This window comes from Stigmatopora nigra, chromosome 16, assembly GCF_051989575.1.
Source record: "Stigmatopora nigra isolate UIUO_SnigA chromosome 16, RoL_Snig_1.1, whole genome shotgun sequence".
Lineage (NCBI taxonomy): Eukaryota > Metazoa > Chordata > Actinopteri > Syngnathiformes > Syngnathidae > Stigmatopora > Stigmatopora nigra.
The window spans coordinates 9,120,978-9,140,088 of NC_135523.1; the positions used below are offsets into that span (position 1 = coordinate 9,120,978).

General features: G+C 39.8%; 1 protein-coding gene across 1 annotated transcript in view; it reads right to left on the reverse strand.

The window, feature by feature from the left end:
- Window positions 1-15,728, reverse strand: part of tpk1 (thiamin pyrophosphokinase 1) — a 38,857-nt gene extending 23,129 nt beyond the window's left edge. Inside the window, exons 1-4 of the mRNA XM_077736559.1 lie at window positions 15,649-15,728; window positions 14,875-14,958; window positions 10,463-10,537; window positions 1,878-1,947 (exon numbers count right to left, since the gene is read on the reverse strand). Of these exons, the coding sequence (XP_077592685.1) occupies window positions 1,878-1,947; window positions 10,463-10,537; window positions 14,875-14,917 (188 nt within the window). The 5' untranslated portion in view covers window positions 14,918-14,958; window positions 15,649-15,728. The remainder of the gene's footprint in view (window positions 1-1,877; window positions 1,948-10,462; window positions 10,538-14,874; window positions 14,959-15,648) is intronic.
- Window positions 15,729-19,111: the final 3,383 nt, after the last annotated feature.

Here is a 19,111-nt window from a genome sequence, read left to right on the forward strand (position 1 = left end):
AAATACACCTCGACCTTGCTAATGTTCCATAAGGGATGTAGGGAATTAGAGGTTAAACACTCATTTTTATTGACAGCCTTTGAAGAACACACACTCATGGTGGCACTTTTAAGTGTTAATGTGAAAGCTGGAATGCTTCTGGGACCACATAGGCCCCGGGTCCATCTCAGTGTTAACAGTGGCTTCCCATTAGCCAAAAAAAAAAAAAACATTTGCAAAATCAACCCCGGTCTGGATTTTTTATGTTTTTAATACATATACTGTACAGAACACTAATGGGACAGAAGGTGGCATTTTTTTCAACCGCAAAATAAGAAAGAGTTTGAACCACTAAACCACAATAAGGTTTGAAACACATGGTAAGATTTAAATTTTATTTTCATTCACCGACTTGCCTAAGTCGCTCCTCTCGTGCCATTGCCTCGGCTTCTGCCGAGTACCAGAGCTCTCACCCTATACGCGCCGATTCACTGTCCTAACTAAGCCGTTCCTCTAGTACATTTGCCTCAGCCTCTGCTAAGGACACCACAGCACTCAACCTCCATGCTACGATTCACCGACCTGCTTAAGCCGCTCTCCTCGTAGGTTCACTCAGTCTTGGTACATCCAAATAAAGAGATATCGCCACTGTCAGAGATTGTTATCTGTGCCTGCTTCAAGCCTATCTGCACACAAATGTAACAGCACGACCCAGCCACGAACCCGGCAGGCAAGGGCCATATACCTCCGCACCTACCAGCGCTTCTCATGGAACAACACAGGCAGTCTATTCACTAACTCCTCAACGAGGTATCAAACATTTCACAATCGATATTATCTCTGCAAGCACAACTCACACCGCTGCCTCATGTACAACGCACCAAGATACCCCAACATGCAACAACTCCTGTCGTAGCCTATGCGCAGCTGAATCACAAACCAACCAATGGTACCGTCACCTGCCCCATATGACGGTGACCTTGGTACAAGCCAAGCATTCCTGGTAAAATTAGACTTGGGTGATAAAACGGAAATGATAATTGACGTAGTGTAATTTTTGTGAACAAGAATAATAAACAAGTTTGAAAAATTTGGTAGACAGGTAATTTCATTTTTTTTTTTTAATCGACAACATTTTTGTTATATCGCCTAGTTCTAGCTACAATACATTTTGGTGTTTGAACAACAAATCATGTATACCACAGACCAAGCCAAGATAACTTCATCGGTTGTTTTCGCAGCAAGGCGTTTGATCGGTACCCGGACGTTTTGTCGACGGACACTTCGTCCCCGGACATTTCGCCGAACGGACAATTCGTCGCTGGATTCATTCGCCCTCAAAATTTTGTGGTCTCAGAATGTACTTTAAAAAGTGGTTTAATATTAAAGCAAGGGTGGGCAATTAATTTCACAAGGGGAATTAACCTGTGGCTATAATCTTACATATTTACATGTATATGTTCATTAATATGTATAGTCCCTTTATCCAATAAATCTAACTCAAACTCAAGTGCAGTTCAAATGCAGTTCCCAGACGACCAATCCTTTTAAGTGGAACCTCTGGTCCTGTTGAAAAGGGCAGTGAATGAATGGGCTCTTTAACTGCCAATCGCCCAATGAAAATGGATTGGACGCCTATACCGTTAATGGCAGAATATGAGTTAACCATACACACTGACTTGTCTAAGCTTTTCTGTGGAATTTTGTCTATTCGATACTGGCAGACAAAATAAGGAACTGGGCCGGGGTGTTACGACGCAAAGTGATCGACTCTGAACAAACCAATGGTGATAAACACATGGACATCATGTTGTAGTAGCAGCTCTGGTTTATACAATTATTTAACTTTGCGTCTCTGTGTATGAGTATAAGTAATTGAATAAAATTGGCAGACTCACCTGTCATTTTGTCCAGAAGTAATGTTGTGCAGATGATTGGCAGCTCCATCAGCACATGCCGTCAAAACAGCTATGAAGAGACAGAAAGATAAAGATGAAGGGAATGTAAAAAATGATAAATTGATGTGAACAGGACACGGTGTGTCACAATATGACATATAGTTAATGTCACAATTAGTACACTGGATGGTAAAATACCCTGCATAGTAAGGTGTAGCAGATATGGAAAAGATTGTTTAGAGGGCAGTATTTATATACACATCATTCTAATCCACCAAATTGTAATACTAACCATATTTATTTAAATATTTTATATATTGAATATTATAATAATATTTTTAAATAAATATGGCTAGTATTACAATTTGGTGGATTAGAATGATGCTGTAAGGTTTGACATAATTGATTAATTTATATCAAACTTAAGTTATGATCCCTGATAAGTTAGCTTTTGCTTTTAACCTAAATCTGTTCCCAAAAAAACATGCGAACATGAAAAGAGGGGTGGGAGGCTGGAGTCATCATTAAGACCAATCAGAAGAGATGTGAGAGACAATTATGAGAGGGAACCTGGTATGTTGGCAAACTGGTCAATTTGGCTGATCAACTGATAATACAATTAATAGGATCTCCCAATTGCTTTTCAATACCCACACAACTCCCAATTCGAAAGTCACTGATTGGTTCACAACCCTATCTATCCAAGAGAATAGACCACCTGCTTTCCCTGATAAAAACTGCACATTTTTCTGCTGTTTATTTATTGAAACTGTTCTTCAGTGAAAATAACAATACACTACAATTGATTCATCAAGGAGGCTATGTCAATGAGCTTATAGTAAAAAAAAAAAGAAAGGCCGGAGAAAATGCTTCCATATTAAGGAAAAATTGTGAATGTATCCTCAGCACAGGTTTTTCCTTCTTTACTGTTGCCAGTGTTTACATTGCATCCCAAGGCTAACATTAATAACACACTGCTATCTAGATCTGATCAGGTAGCTGAATTGAAACAGTACACACAGTATTGCTCCTTATCATACATGGTGGGTTCAACACAGCAAAACTCAAACTATAAGCAAAAGGATGTCGACTGCAACCTAATGATGAAAAGACTCATATTGTTCTGTTCTCTGCGCAAGTTAGAGTTAATTTGATCACTGTTTAACCCACATAATACCAATATACTAGCCTCTGGTATTAAAAAAAAAGACAAAGATAAGGTTCAAAATCTAAAGAAAAATAGGAATTAAAACTACTATTGGTTTGCTTTTGAAATTATACATTTTATATGGCACCCAACATAACATATTTTTAAGATGTGTGCACAAAACATGATGTTCCACACATTTAAATCAACAAGATGCACCTGAGTATTCTGGAATCCATTTACATGCTGTGTCTATCTATGCTTTAGATGTACTTGCCGTTTCTATTTTTTAGAGTTAATTTTTACATTTTACTTTTTATCTTCACAGCTCTAATTTGTCTAGCTCTGACTTTTCACAGTATCTGCTGAATCGCATTGTCTCTGTCCGATGCCTCAGGTCCAATGACCAACTGTTTCTTAAGGTTCAGAATTCAAAGCAGATGCTACGAATAGATTTTTCATTTGCTGGTTGAAAATGACAACCACCCTGTGCACATAAGTGTCTTACTCTATCACTCATTTCCTCTCTAAAAACTAACTCAAAGCACATTTGTATTCCTTGGCTTTTACCACAGCTTCAGTTCCTCCTACAAGTCTTGTTTTTTTGGTCATCTTCAGCAGCAGAGACAAAGGTTAGTCACAAATCAAAGCCAAAAATTCTGACAATTGAAAACTAATATACATAAGAGAATCCATATAGCTATGAGCCAAAAATCTGCAGATGACTTTGCATCTGAACATGGGTGGGAAGAATAACAAGCTCTTAGGAAATGAAGAAAAATTCCTTACAAGTATAAAAAAGCTGAGTTGACCTCAATGTCTTCCATTGGTATTTGAAAGAAAATACACAAACTACAACAACTTAAAGCCATTAAATACCTTAATTGCATCACTGCTGATGGACATTACAATAAATCATTTGTTAAAAAGAGAAAGGTATCTCCTACAGCAGTGTTTTTCAACCTTTTTTGAGCCACGGCACATTTTTTTACATTGGAAAAATTTGTGGCACACCACTAACCAAAAATTTTACAAAATGACACTCTGTATAGTATATTTAATTACAATATAATTTCTCAATTTATTTATACTCAGTCAGTGTGAAACCTGGGCCTGTTTAGATGAACACAAAGCCGATATCCTGGCAGGAATAGAAGAAAGACACACACGAAGCTCTTCTTCAACAGCTCTCAGTCTCTGTCTGTTTTTAGTTTTTATAGCAGTTAGGCTTGAAAAGCTCAGCTCACACAGATATGTTGTGGAAAATGGGAGCAATGTCAGAACAGCTTTGTTGGCCAGAATGGGGAACTCCTTGGCAGCAGTCAACCAAAAACTGTCCAAAGGAAGATCAGCAAATCTTAGTTTTAAACCACGATCCTGTTTCAGTTCAGTTAGTTCCTCCTGCTCTTGTAAAGTCATGTCCTTTCCAACAACTGATGCCGAGCTGTATGGGTCCCTAACCCAGTCAAAGCATTCAGTGGAGGCTGAAGAGAAATAAAATGACAACTTCTCCTCAAGACTTTTCAAATGTTTACCTATTACCTCAGACAGTGCAGCAGTGTTGCTTTGCTGTTTGTCTGTGAGTGGGAACATCTCCAGGTTGGCACGTTGCACATGTTGCCAGAGGTGCACCTTTAAACGGAATCCATTTATTTTATCTGTGCTTGTAAGCAGGTTTTCATTTCGGCCCTGCATCCTTGTGTTCAGTTCATTAAGATGATGAAATATATCAGCCAGGTATGCCAACTTTGCGCACCACTCATCACTTGAAAACAGATTTGAGTAATCAGACCTCTCATTTGTCAGAAACATTTTAAGTTCCTCTCGCAGCTCATACACACGGGTCAGCCCCTTACCGCGCGACAACCATCGGACCTCCGTATGGAGCAATAAGGCTTTATGCTCCGCTCCCATTTCCTCACACAGAGATGCGAATATACGGCTTTTCAGAGGTCGTGTCTTCACAAAGTTCACTATGCGCACCACATCGTCCAACACAGGAACCAGTTCTACTGGTAAAGTCTTCGCAACGAGGGCCTCACGGTGCAAAAAACAGTGCGTAATAATCAGATCTGGGTTTTTTTCCTTCACTCTACTCACGAAGCCTTTGGTGCGCCCGACCATGGCTGCAGCTCCAACAGTGCACACACTTGTGCAGTTTTCCCACGTAAGTCCTCCCTGGTCAAGATATTCCGATGTGACCCGAAAAATTTCCTCTCCAGTTGTTTTTTCTGGCAGTGTCTTGCAAAATAGGAAGTTTTCTCTAATGGCATCACCATCCACAAAACGCACATTGGCCAAGAGCTGAGAATGTCCACTAATATCCGTAGACTCGTCAACTTGCAACGCAAATTTCCTACTGATGCGTATCTTTTCCAAAACATGGCTTTCGATGTCTGTAGACATGTCATCAATACGCCTGGCAATTGTGTTATCAGAGAGCGGGACTTTATCTATGTCTTTAGCCGCACCAGGGCCGAGCATCTCGTTGGCAATGGCTTTACAGGCAGGTAGTATTAATGTCTCTGCCACAGTGTGCGGCTTTTTTGATTTAGCAACAAGTTCGGCGACTAGGTAACTAGCTTTGAGCGCTTTCTCATTTACCTTTGTGGTTTTTCTCATAAACGTTGCCTGTTTCTCTGTGTTTACATGCAGGCGAACAAAATAGTCTATCGGCTTGTTTTGAAGCGACGGGTGTTTCGTTTGGAGATGGCGTTTAAGCTTGCTTGGCACCATGGCGCTGTTGGATAGCTTCTCGCCACACACCAGGCATAACGGAATAGGTGTCTCATCCCCGGTGAAAGTAAATCCAAACGAAAGATAGCTTTTACTATATTGCCTTGAGCTCACCGTCTTTGCTTTGTTTTCTCCACCACTCATACTAGGGCCTTTATCCGGGTCAGAATCTTGTCCAGGGCGCAGTTCGGAGTTTGCAGTTGTCCTTTTTAAAAACTTCTCCATGACTGTCACCACGGTGCATCACTAATTTTCTTGGCGGAACGTGTCAATCAACTACGTGTTGCCACACGGACAAATATTACATTACGCTGCCAGCCTTTGCAGCACGGACATTGGACAATGACATCATATTTGCAGAAATCTATTAATAAATGTTAATTTAAAAAAAAGGATATTGGATAATTTCTCACGGCACACCTGAGGATCTCTCACGGCACACTAGTGTGCCGCGGCACAGTGGTGTGCCGCGGCACAGTGGTTGAAAATCACTGTCCTACAGCAATAAGTGATGGATGACATGTTTTCCAGATCTATGGAAGTGACTGGAGTTTGAGCTTATTTTAAACTCTGCACTGTTATTTGAGTTGCCAACGATAGAAAGTATTTGTGCTTTGGATCCGTGGCCGTGTGCCGTTTTCCTTTAATGCAGCTTCGTGCCCTCTTAAACGATCTTTTTTTCTTGCCTAAGAACATTTAGCCATTGCAACGGCGTTTGGCAGATTCACAAAAACTTGATTTAGTAATTATCAATCAATCATCTTATCAATGATCAGAGCAATTTAGAGGACAATGCAGTTATCAAAGTTAGGAAATATTGTGAAACAATATCATGTCATTTACTTAAGCCAGGTTTTTTGTAGAGGTTTTCAAATGTGGGGGCTCTGAAAATGTGTTAGTTTTGCAACAATAAGACCCACGGGAGTCCAGAATACAGCAACTTTTAAATTAACAAAGCATCATCACAAATCACTAGCTTTGATGTAAACACTTGTAAAATACATGATCAATGTTTGGGGATTTTGCTTGTTTAATTTTATATAAAACCAGAGTGACTATACAGGTTCATTCTCTTAGTGGTTAGAATCTTCAAATACAATGAAAAAGGAAGAAGCCACGCCACATTAGGATTTCTGAGGACTGGGTGCTGCTTCACTCGGAACTCAGTAAAAGCTTCATTGCTATTTTAATGGAAAATTTTATTTGGTAAGAACGCAGACATAAAGTAAAACACACCTTTTTGCTGTTGAAAAAAAGAAAGAACATTTTTATCATGTGGGAAAATGAAGATGTTATTTGTTGTTTACTATATACCTATTTTTTAATTAATGATATGCAGTTTTTCAAAATGAGATGCAAACTATTTGCAAATGTATTCCCTCTCATGGCTTCTATTCAATTCAAATTGAACAGGAAGACATTTTTTAACAGCCTTTTATGTTTGGAGCTGTTAGGGTGCACACATGGGAAAGACTTCAAAGATTTTGCACTGTCTTTTCGTCTTATACCTTGAGCAAGTAACTATTGAGTGCACCAGAGAGACAGCAAACACATCTGTCATTTTTTGGGGAGGGGGTCATTAGCATGTGTTTGCCGGTGGGAGCACATTGCGGTGGTGGTAGGGGGCTTCTAGATGAGTGGGTGGCGGTGGTTAGTTGCACGTCTACGACTAACGATTCGCCTACACTGCTCCTTTTGTGCCTTTGCCGTCTTTTGGACACTTTCAATAAATAGAAAGTTCCACATCCAGCTTGCTGCATTTGCCTGCTTTGGGGTCCTCCGCTACGACCCTAACAATAAAACAGCCAAAACGAGTGCTTATGAGATGCAGGGCAACACCGAGCCTTACCACTTGCGGCTTCAGTACATTGTGTTTTTTTTTCTCAAGTATAAAAAAAAAATTCAAAATTAACGTTGAAACTCACAAGCGGGTACTGACACTCAACTGACCAATGAGTAAAAAAAAATGGCGGGTAGCGGGTGGTGGCTGTGGATGCAATCTTTTTTTGCCGAATCTCTTTCGTGTATAAGAGATATCTGAGAGCACTGGGTGGAGCGTTGCATTTCTTTCAGTGTTTTTTTTCCGTCACTCAGCGCGAACGGCGGAGCGATCGCTAGTACGAAGAGTATATATTAACTCTAATTGGCTGCTCATAAGAACATCAGGGGCACTAGCTATCTCCCCGCAACTTTCTCGTGTAATGTCTCTGGTCACAACTCCCTCTTGGTAACGTCTCCGCGAGCACTGGGCGGAGCGTTGCATTTTTTCAGTGTTTTTTTTCCCTTTAGCATGTTAGCTCCCGTTGGTGAAGCGATCGCTAATACAAGACTACTTCTCGTTGGCAAGTGGCCGTGCGTTATCCTATTGTGATGGCATTTGTGTGCGTCATTTCGGAATATTTTGAAGGGAATACAAGAGCAAACAGCCCATTGATAGTGAAAGCCAGGGTGGAGGCATGGCAAACAGCCAACTCGGCTGGGAGCAGAAAGGTATCAAACTTTAAAACAAAATTAGAACTAGGTTTAGTGTAAGGATAGATTAAACTTATTTTTGAGTGTGTCTGCGTCATAATCCAAGTTCTTTTAAATTTGTTTGTTATTAAACAAGCGTGTTGCCGTGCAAAAAGCCAAGCGACGGTTTCATCGACCATTTCTATCTTGATTTTAATCATCTCCCTTGACTGACAAATGTAAGATAAGACCCTGTCAAGCTGTTTTACATCAACAATGTATCATATGAAGCACTTGGGTGGTAAACGCATGCAGAATGTATAACTGATACACAGCATCATCTGCCCAAATTGCCAGTCTAAATTGTTGTACCGCATCTGAGTGCAAGTAAGTCGATGGATGAGTGATTGAAGGAGAAAGTGGGTGCATGATAGAGTGGATGTGGGTGAGAGGGTGTGTGAGTGAGATAAGCAGCTTGTTTCCACTCCACAACATCACACACGGCACCTGTTTAGAGTTCCCCTTTGATCAGTATTCTGCTGTCTACCATCCCGTAGCTTTTTGGCACCCTGCTGCTCAACCTCTCCCTGGGGTGAGAAAGGCAGTCCACGGGCATCACATCACAAGGATAAGGGGCACTCGATGACGGCGTGTGTGTGAGTCATTGGGTCGATAAAGGTAGGAGCTGGGCTGCACTGCCACCATGTGAAACACAACCTTAGGGGTTGCATGCACACGCTAACATCTGCTTAGCCCATAAACATTATTAAAAAAAAACGTTTAAACGTTAGAGGTTTTTGCTTTCAAGCGTCGAGAGATCTATGAGTTGTCATTGTGGCAGCAGAGTCGTCTCATCAGACCGTCTTATAGTACCAGAAGCAAGCATGAGTCATGAGCAAATTTGATAAGGAAAGCACTTGTCAATCCGACCCAAACATTCCCTCAAACTTTATTTGAAAAGATTTCTTATCAATGCAAGAAGAAATGCCAAAACTTGCCACATCCAATCACCAAACTGCATTACATATCTGACGAGTCTGTAATCTGTCAGTATATAAAGTTGGTGCATGTGTGTCTGACTTTTTTTTTAAATTGCTTTGGGTCTTCGCTCGATTTGCGAGTTCCAAAAATACCAGCAAGGCAGAAATTGAAGAATTAAAGAATCGAGAATCTAATGTGTGAGTGGTTCTTTTATATAATGGAGAACTATAAGACTCAGATTTTTAATGAACAAACTCATATTAGTCTTCAGCCCATTAATTTTAATCATTTATGAGGCATACCGCAAAAATACTGTTTTATTTTTGCGCTGGTGAAGTAATCGTTTTGGATAAAAAGGGTGCTGCATAATTTGAGAAAGCTGGTAGATCTATGATCTAGGATTCCAGAACCCCTTATATGAGGGGTCCGGTCCCTTTTATGACCCGTGTCAGAGCCTGGCCCGTGTAACCGGCTGTAAGTTGGATACATTTCCAGTAGGGGTTGGACTCCACCAGTATGTTACCGAGTACAAAGCGGTCGTAATGAGAATCAGCACCTCCAAATCTGAGACCATGGTCCTCAGTCGGAAAAAGGTGGCATGCCGTCTCTGCGTCAGGGATCAGGTCTTTCCCCTGGTAGAGGAGTTTACGTATCTTGGGGTTTTGTTCACGAGTGAGGGAAGAATGGAGTAGGAGATTGACAGGTGGATCAGTGCAGCGGCTGCAGTGATGCATCAGTCCGCCATGCTGAAGAAGAAGCTGAGCCAAAGGGGGAGGCTCTCTATTTATCTGTCGATCTACATTTCCACCCTCAACTCATGGCCATGAGCTGTGGGTCGAGACCAAAAGAACAAGGCTGAAATGAGTTTCCTCTGCAGGATGTTCGGACTCTCCCTTAGAGATAAGGTGAGAAGCTCGGTCATCAGGGAAGGGCTCGGAGGGGAGCCACTGCTCCTCCAGATTGAGAGGAACCAGATGAGTTAGCTGGTGCATCTGATCAGAATGGCCCCTGGATGCCTCCCTCGGGAATTGTTCTAGCCACGTCCCACTAGGAGGAGGCCAGAAGGCCGACCTCAGATACGCTAGGAAGACTATGTCTCCCGGCTAACCCGGGAACACCAAGGGTTCCTCCTGGAAGAGCTGGATGAAGTGGCTGGGGGGAGGGAAGTCTGGCATTCTCGAATGAGGTTGCTGTCCCGCGGCACGACGTCGGATAAAGTGGAAAAACATGAGATGAGACATTGTAGCAAAGCGAAAGTAAAGAAGTTTACCTTTACTCCAAAGCATGTAAAGGCTGTCTTCATCCAAAGGCTGGTTAAGGATGATTAAACCGATCTTGTGTTTGCCTGCAATCAGACACAAAAGAGTTATGATGTAAAGAATGGTGTTCTTTAAGCCATTTTTCCACAACACAATAAGGAATGAAAAGTTTGTTTGTTTTTAAATGGGAGAGATGGTTGGGTTGCTGAAATATTCAATGCTGTTGACACTACCACAATCCCAAACTAGAACATTGTACAAAAATGGAATATATGGATAAGACTCCGGTGGCCTAAAAGCAAGATAGTTGAGACTTACCGACTTAGAAATACTTTAAATGGCACACTATCTGTGACTACATCACAACCTGACATGTTCTAAGGAACAGAAAACAACAACATAAATAATAAATAAAAATTCATAAACATTTTAGGGCACCTGATGGTGGAGTGCTTCACTCGCCTGACTTTGGTGCCGTCAAGCGTGGGATCAATTCCTGCTAGCTGGTGCTATAATTGTGATTGCGAAAGGTTGTCTTTCTCTCTGCTCTCCCTAAGGGTCACTGCCGAACAGTCATGGTGTAGTCTGTCCTTCGACTGATGTAAACTGGGTTATGGTCCAGCAACCCCCACATGCATGATACAGATGATGAATGAATGAAAAATAAACATTTTGTGTCATTATTTCCATTCATCCTGTTCAAGTTAAACCATGCTTCACTGTCAAAGTCCCTGTCCTAGCATGAATTGATCCAGAAATCTAGTTTGTCTCCGCTCTCAAAATCCATCCATCTTGCTACCATTTTTTTGTCATTCATTTCCTTAACTGCTAATGCAGATCCTCTGGCTGCTATTTTGCGATTGCCCTTTTTCTTTCTGCAGGAGAGTAAAGAAAATATGAGAAAGTAAATGTAAAACTAGAGCTGCTTCAATAGCAATAATAGGCAGAAGATTATCTACTTCTTAGCCCCCTCACCTTCACACTGTATTCCATTTATCTTCCACTCTTGTTTGCCTTCTTGTTTCCCTTTTCAAGAATATTTATTGTTAAGCCATTTTGCTACTGCAAAAATGTCTGAACTTAATTTCACGAGTATTTTAAAATATTTTTAAATTTTGTATTCTATTGTATTTTGAAATTGAAATCCTGAACGTCAAGTCCTTTTACTATTGGTTAATGGATGCATATTATGCATTTAAATTTAAAACAACAGTCTTAAGGTGTATTGACACCTGCCCAGTTTGGTCCGGAAGTATAATAAATTTAAAACATTCTTCCGTAGCATCCTGTATGTAATATGAAATTGCCGAGATAGAGTTACTCTTCATTGGCTTTTAGCAAGTTAGTGGCCACTGGCAGAGTATGAACGAGACTGTCCGACCAAAAGTCCCCCATTCCAGGTATGACTTTTTGTGCTTAAAGTACCTTTAATCTTTGCTTTTCATTATCGTCCGAGTGAATAATCACATCGCTGGACAATGAATGGCTTGCACATTTTAGGAAAATTATAAAAACGTGCCAAAAGCAATATTCTTTGGATTGATATATCACTAAACAATTTCATTTGTTAAGTTATGCTCTCACGGTTGTGTCACATGTATGATTACTGCCAAATGTTTGCCTTGCTCATCCACCCAAATGGCAAATGTTTTTGCATCTCATAAATTTTAATAGCTTAATAAATAATTTTATTTTGTTTCGCTCATTTAATACACCATGTGTATGTATACAGTTATACCCTGAGTTACGATCTTAATGCGTTCCATTACTGAACTCGTATGCCGATTTACTCATCTCAAATCAACATTTCCCGTAGAAATGAACTAAATACAAATTAATTTGTTCCCACCCTCTGAAAAAAAAACACCAAAAAACAGGATATTACAATGGAAAACATTTTTATTGGTTGTAATTCACCATCTTCAAACAGAGTAACAAAGAACTTGTGGTTATGGTGTTTAATAATGAAATGAAGCATTATTGAATACAACGGGGAGTTTGTGGATGTGAGGGGGAGATGAAGAGAAAGTGTGAGAGCGAGAGAGACTTGACTGTTGCACTCGTGACGTAACACAAACTTAAAATTTTACTTAAACAAACTTAGATTCCTATACACACGAAGTTTTAATCTTATGTTACACTAAATTTAAATCTTTTGTACAATTACCAAGGCAAAGAAAGAGGTTAATGTATTCCACGGCAGCTTTCGAGGAAAAGTTCCTGCTTGTCCATGCGGATTGGCGAGCCAGCTTAGTCACGCGTATACTACTTGTATACTACTCGTGTTATCATTTCGTGCTTAATATCGATTGTCATCATACGGCTTTTCTTCACGCTACCCTTCATTGCACCGGCTTGCTCTGGATCCATTGTGTTTCCCATCATTTTGCTCTGACTAACTAAAAAAAAATTAGGAACAAAATTCAACGCTTCTTTTGGCCCAGATTTATTAATTTGTTTTGTCATCTCATTTGGTATATTTTTATAAATAAGTTATTTTGGTTTTCTATGTGATTACTTACATCTTGAAGCTTGTTGTTTCCAAAACATGTATAAATTCTGGTTTAAATTTTCTTCTATACCAGAAATCCAAATTTGCAATTCAGGTTACAATGTAACAATTACTTCATTAAAATTGATGACTCAATCAAACATCGAGTCTCTAAACACGGTACTAAAACAAATACTAAAAGATGAGCAATTAATTTCGAGGAACTCTCTGTAATATCTGTGTTGATTTTTCTCAGTTTGAAAATATACTCTCAGAGGATGCAAAAATAAATAAATAAATAAAAAGCTCAAATCCCCGCTTTCTTACAAATATGGAAAGTTAAGTGTGTTAATTATCGTTGCATGTGATTAAGATGTGTGAAAATTCCTTTGACACTCTCTCACAAAGGCACTTTCTTTCCCTCTTGGTCTCTTCTGCACGCTCTATCTCTCTCTCACTCTCCCTCAATCTCTTTTTCTCTATAAACTTGATTGAGACATTACTCTAAATAGAAAGTATTTCTGTTGCTTGCTTCATCTAATTTCTCAGAGGAAATTATTGAGACTCCTGGCAGAGAATATAAAACAAGCCTGTGAGTGCATTTTAAAACCCTGGTGAGCAGAGATATACTTCTAAATTCTGAAAAGTTGGTACAAATGCTAATTCCAGAGGTATTTGTGTCAGCAGTATGGGATTGGTATTTTAGGTATTTATGCTGTTTATGTCATAAAGTGTTCCTCCTTGTGCATATATGTTTACATGGTGTTGTTGGAAAATATGTTGCTGATTAAGTTCTTACTATAGTCGTACCTCTACTTACCTTTTTTTTTTTTTGGTACCAGAACTCGTTTTCTTGCGATCGGCTAGCCACCAATTCAGGGTGTCCCCTGCCTGTGGCTCGTAGTTAGCTGGGATAGGTTCCAGCACCCCCCCCCCCCCCCACAACTCTAATGAAGATAAAGAAATTCAGAAAACTAGATGTGCTGAGAACTTGTTTTGTTTCTTAGATTTTTCTTAAGTAGAGTAGGACTTCATTTGTAGATTCTTTAATTTATTCCACAGTCCTCAAAAAACTTACAAAGTCAAGCTATTAAAAATGATCAGTGTCCCATGTTTATATGAAAGATGAGAGAAACACAAAAATTTGATAAAACAATAAGAAAATTATTCATTATTGCATTAAAACGAATAAAAAGCATGCGAAGACATTTGTGCAGGATTACAAGAAAGTGTAAGGAAGAAGATAACATTAGCACACCAAAAAATGCATAGTTACACATCTAAACAACTTCAAATTATGAATTCAAAACAACTTAGCATTAAATAGATCTCCCAAAAAATAAGTCTCCAGTCTCTCCATTTCTTTGTACAGTACAAAGAGGCCATATCAAGGAGTCGTGGCTTTTAATTCTTCTTTCTGCTTCAATTGGCTAGCAGTGCTATAGGGTGGCTTGCAATGCCAGTCTGTCGCACGCCACTTTCTTATGTTCAGTTTTTTTCTCGGTTGATGGCGCGCACCAAATTAGTGTGTTCGCCGTCATACTGGGTGTATTAACAAAATAACTATATATCTCAGCAGTCACTGCGCATTCCTTTTTCTACGTGGAAAATAGTAGAGTCGGGGGCTGCTTGCCGTAGTTGTGAGAGCCGTAGAGGATGGTGTACCCTATCGACTGATTTATTCTATTTTATCGTGATAACAATTTTAGTATTGGTCCATATATAAAGTGCACTGGATTTTAAGGCGCCCTGTCTATTTTGGAGAAAATTTAAGACTTTAAAGTGCGCCTTATAGTCGTGAAAATACGGTAGTTGCATATATGACATCATTTTTTTGTGTTTGAGTTGCATAGATAGGCCACATTTTACTGGTTTTTGGTAGACTGAGCACATGTACTTCCACCATAGGGATGAAAGTTTGAAAGAAAGTACCTGAGGGCAGCAGGCAGTCCAAAGGTGACAGCTCTTCATCCATGACTGCAAAAGCCAGTCTTCAAACGGGTAATTCACCAGGGACTGAGGACAGAAAGTAGAGTTCCTTAAAAACAAAGTCTTGACTTTGTCACATTACTTTTTGGCCCTTTTTTAGGTTTCTCACATCCCTAAGTTTGAATTGATATCAACATCATGTTGCGCAGGAATAACCAATGCTTATAGGTAGAGGTATAACTGTTTTTATAAATCTCAGAAAATATCAACACTAGAGTACTAATAACATGAAAATAACTTTCTTGTGTGGGCTTCCTATGGCATAATGTCTGAAATCAAAACATATACAAATATATGGATATTTATAATTTACTCATACAGTGACGTACCCATTGGAAAATATTGGAATGATGGCCCCACTATTCATGATTTCAACCCATTCAATACCAGAAACTTCAAAACAGTTTTCTGTAATGTTCCCTCCCTGGTAAACTTGAATGATTGAGCCGGAAGGCAAATTTTTTTTTTTTCACAAACTTACTTAACCTGGTTGGTTTGTAATTAATAATTGCACTTAAACATTGAACACTGAACTTTGACCAACACTACTGTCGCGAACTGCAGTGTTGATATGATTATCCGCCACAACCACCATCCACACGCCACCAAAAAAGATAAATCAATTGTGTGACAAGTTTAAAAAATACCGGTTCAATGAAAACATAAGAAAACCGGTTTAAATGTAAGTATTATGTGGTTATTTCGCGATTAACTTACTGAATGGAGATATTTCCGCCATTGCCGACGTAAACAGTCAACAAGGACTAAACAGGAAGCACCTTGGTTGGAAGAAAAAAGGGAGTGATTATGCTACAGGGACATCTAGAGGCCAAAAGAAGTAGTGTGGAAATAGGTGTCATGTCTCTGCGCAAATACATGAATAAAATATTGGGGCGGCATGACAGTTGAGTGGATAGCGCGCCGGCCTCACAGTTCTGGGGATCTGGTTTCGCATCCAGGTTAGTCCACCTGTGTGTACTTTCTATGGGATGGGAGGGTTTATTCTGGAGACTCCAGGTTTCTTCCCATATTCCAAAAAAGCATGGTACCAACATTCCTTCGAAGATGTGCAATTGCGCAGTGATTGCATACTCTCAGTGCACACGAAGACATATACAGCACAGTGTAAACAATGCATTAGATACATACAGTAATACCTTGGCATACAAATGACCCAACATATGAGAAATTTGAGATATGAGGAAAATTCGGAGCAAATTTTTGCTTTGAGATGTGAGCATACTAGATGGTTCCCGATGCGGCCGTCCAGGTGGTCGAGTATGTGAGAGGCTTCTTATGGGAGCAATTTTTGATTTAGTTTGAGATTAGTATTTTTTACTATCAAATGTACATGAAATAATAATGACAGATGTTGTCTGGTCGAACAGCAAATAAGTACAACAAGAGATAAGACTCCACAAACGCATTTATTCTCACCATAACTTCCAGTGTACTCCCCAACTCGGCAAAATTGTACTCACACGTGTAAACAGACAGTAGGACATCGGCACTGTAGTGATGGTGCACACATCAGATACAGTGAGACTGCAGGAGAAGATTCATCTCAAGGTGAATCCACTGCAGGGGCTCGTTAAAATAAACTCGCTCTCTTCAATCAGCCCTTCTCCGGACGTTCTGGCACACTGCACATAGGGGTAATCCACATACACACTAGTGTTATGTGCAGATTTACAAGAAGTTATTCATCCTTTACGCATGCATTATACATTCATCTATGAATAAATTCCCATCTGACAGCATCAGTCATTGGAAATAATGTTTGTTTTTTTTCCTAAATTTACCCTCTGGGGATATTAGATCTCGTATCTGGCTCCTCCCTGTCATTGTGTGCCCATGATTTACAAATAATAACAGTGTTGCTTTTCTTTTTCCTCAGCATCTTTACATTCAGAAAAATTCAAGAGCTAAAATACAACTAAACAAATTAAACAAAATGTGTTTTTTTTATTTAAAAATATATATATTTAATTTCAATCAAAGCCACCCTCCCAATTATACAATAACCTTGAAGAAGCCTCAGCAATCAATTGAGGCACTAGACATTCAAATGATCCTCCCACAGTTTTAAAGAATGCACATCCTTCAATCCGACTTCAGGATTATTTTTTTATTTAAATACTCACTAATCTTGTAATCATTCAGCATGTCTGTATCAGAATGAAGGAGGGACGTCAGCGTCAAAATTCTACACTTGTGAAGCCCATATTGCCATGGCTCTTTCCAGTTATTTCTCCAACTCTGATTTTTCTCTGATAAAATGATCAGAAAAGATACTTCTATGTCACAAAAACATTCATGAAGTTTGGTTCTTTTATGATTTTTTTATGGGTTAACAGAAAAAGTGATCAGATCTGCTGGGTCAAAAATATACGTACAGCACCACGAATTAACACTTTTGGTGGGTTAGAAAGTTGTGTCAGCGAAAGGAGCTTCATAGCATGGCCTCTTAACTTCTTTTGAGTGATTATGAGTGACTACAGCTGGTGATTTCTCTGAGGGCATTTAAATAGGGCTCATTGGATGCAAACACCCACCAATGCTACAATGGGAAAGTCAAAGGAGCTCAGCATAGATCTGAAAAAGTGAATCCTTGACTTGAACAAGTCAAGAAAGTCATTTGGAGCCATTTCAAAGCAGATGCAGGTCCCAAGAGCAAGAGTAAGTATTAAGTGCATGGTCACTGCCAGGGTCATGAAGAAAACGCAAGCTATCACCTGCTGCTGAAAGAAAATTGATCAGAAGATTCAACCGAGAATCACCAAAAAGTAGATCTGCCAAGAATTATACGCTGCTGAAACACAGGTGTGTGTGTCCACAGTTAAGCGTGTTTTGCATCTCCATGGACCGAGAGGCTGACATACAAGAAGGAAGCCCTTGCTCCAAAAGCGGCACCTTAAGGCCCGACGGAGGTTTCCTGCTAAACACATGGACAAGGATTAGACCTTCTGGAGGAAAGTTCTCCGGTCCGATGAAACAAAAATTGAGCTGTTTGGCCACAATGTCCAGCAATATGTTTGGAAGAGAAAATATACAGTATGCGGAATTAGCAATGTTCTAGCCCCAAAGTTTCGTTTTTTCTACCTGGCTCTGATGGTCTGTTGATAGTAAATTCCAAAAAGTAATACTTTAAACAAACAACACCTGGGGGACTATTTTCGTAATTGCATAGACATGAAAGAAAACTATAGTGGTGCAGTGAAGTGTGCCCTTGCAGACAGGCCTGGTGCAAGTGACAATTTTGTGGACGAAAGGTGCACTTTTATTACGCTGGTGAAGAGGTGGTCAAAGAAACCGCACTCTGGTAAACCTGCAGTTGAGACATTGACAGAAAAATACTCAACTTTAAATCAGGTTCATTTCCATAGTCCAGATTTCCCTGGCCAACTTCACATAATTAATCTGTGAGGTCATCTTCTACCTAATCTAATTTGTATTGTTGCAACATTTTTTTCCAACCAATTTTAGTTCCTGTCACAACATTTTCGAGTAGTTATGACCCATTTTTGTTTGACTTGAATATTAGTTTTCATCCGCCCCGTGCAAAGTATAGTGTTTGGAGGGCAATTTCTGTCTCAAATCTCACAAATAGTCCACCATTGAAAGAGACAGTAGCAAAATTACTCTGGGTATACCTGAGGACTCTAAAATTGTTCATAAGATCAAAGACAGAGTAATAAATATGATTGACTAAGGGACATTGACATGGATGTGACTGGTCTTTTACCCTATGAAAGGGGCATTGGAATAATCATATACATATTCCCTGTGATTTCCTCGTAAGATTGCTGTTGGACATTCAAGAACTTTCAATGGGGTCAAACAAAATGACTTGGGCTCTGTCCCTCATTTGTCCAGCAGTAGGAGTGCAGTCTGACCTTGATGAGTCCAAGAGCGTCACAAATGTGGTGAGTTCGTCATCTGACTGCTGGACTCTAATCTCAGGGTAAGATTTATTATTCACCTGCTTCTCTGGCTCCATACCAAGGGCCTGGCTCCAACTGAGTTCACATTAGTGAATGGGGCAATATAGTGTGTATAAATCAAAGTGAGGCAAGAGAAGGTAACAAGAAAATAAATGCTGTCCACATTAGAGCATGGGGGGGGGGGGGGGGGGGTCACTGAAGGTCTGTACCATTTTGCAAATCAGGCCATTGTAATG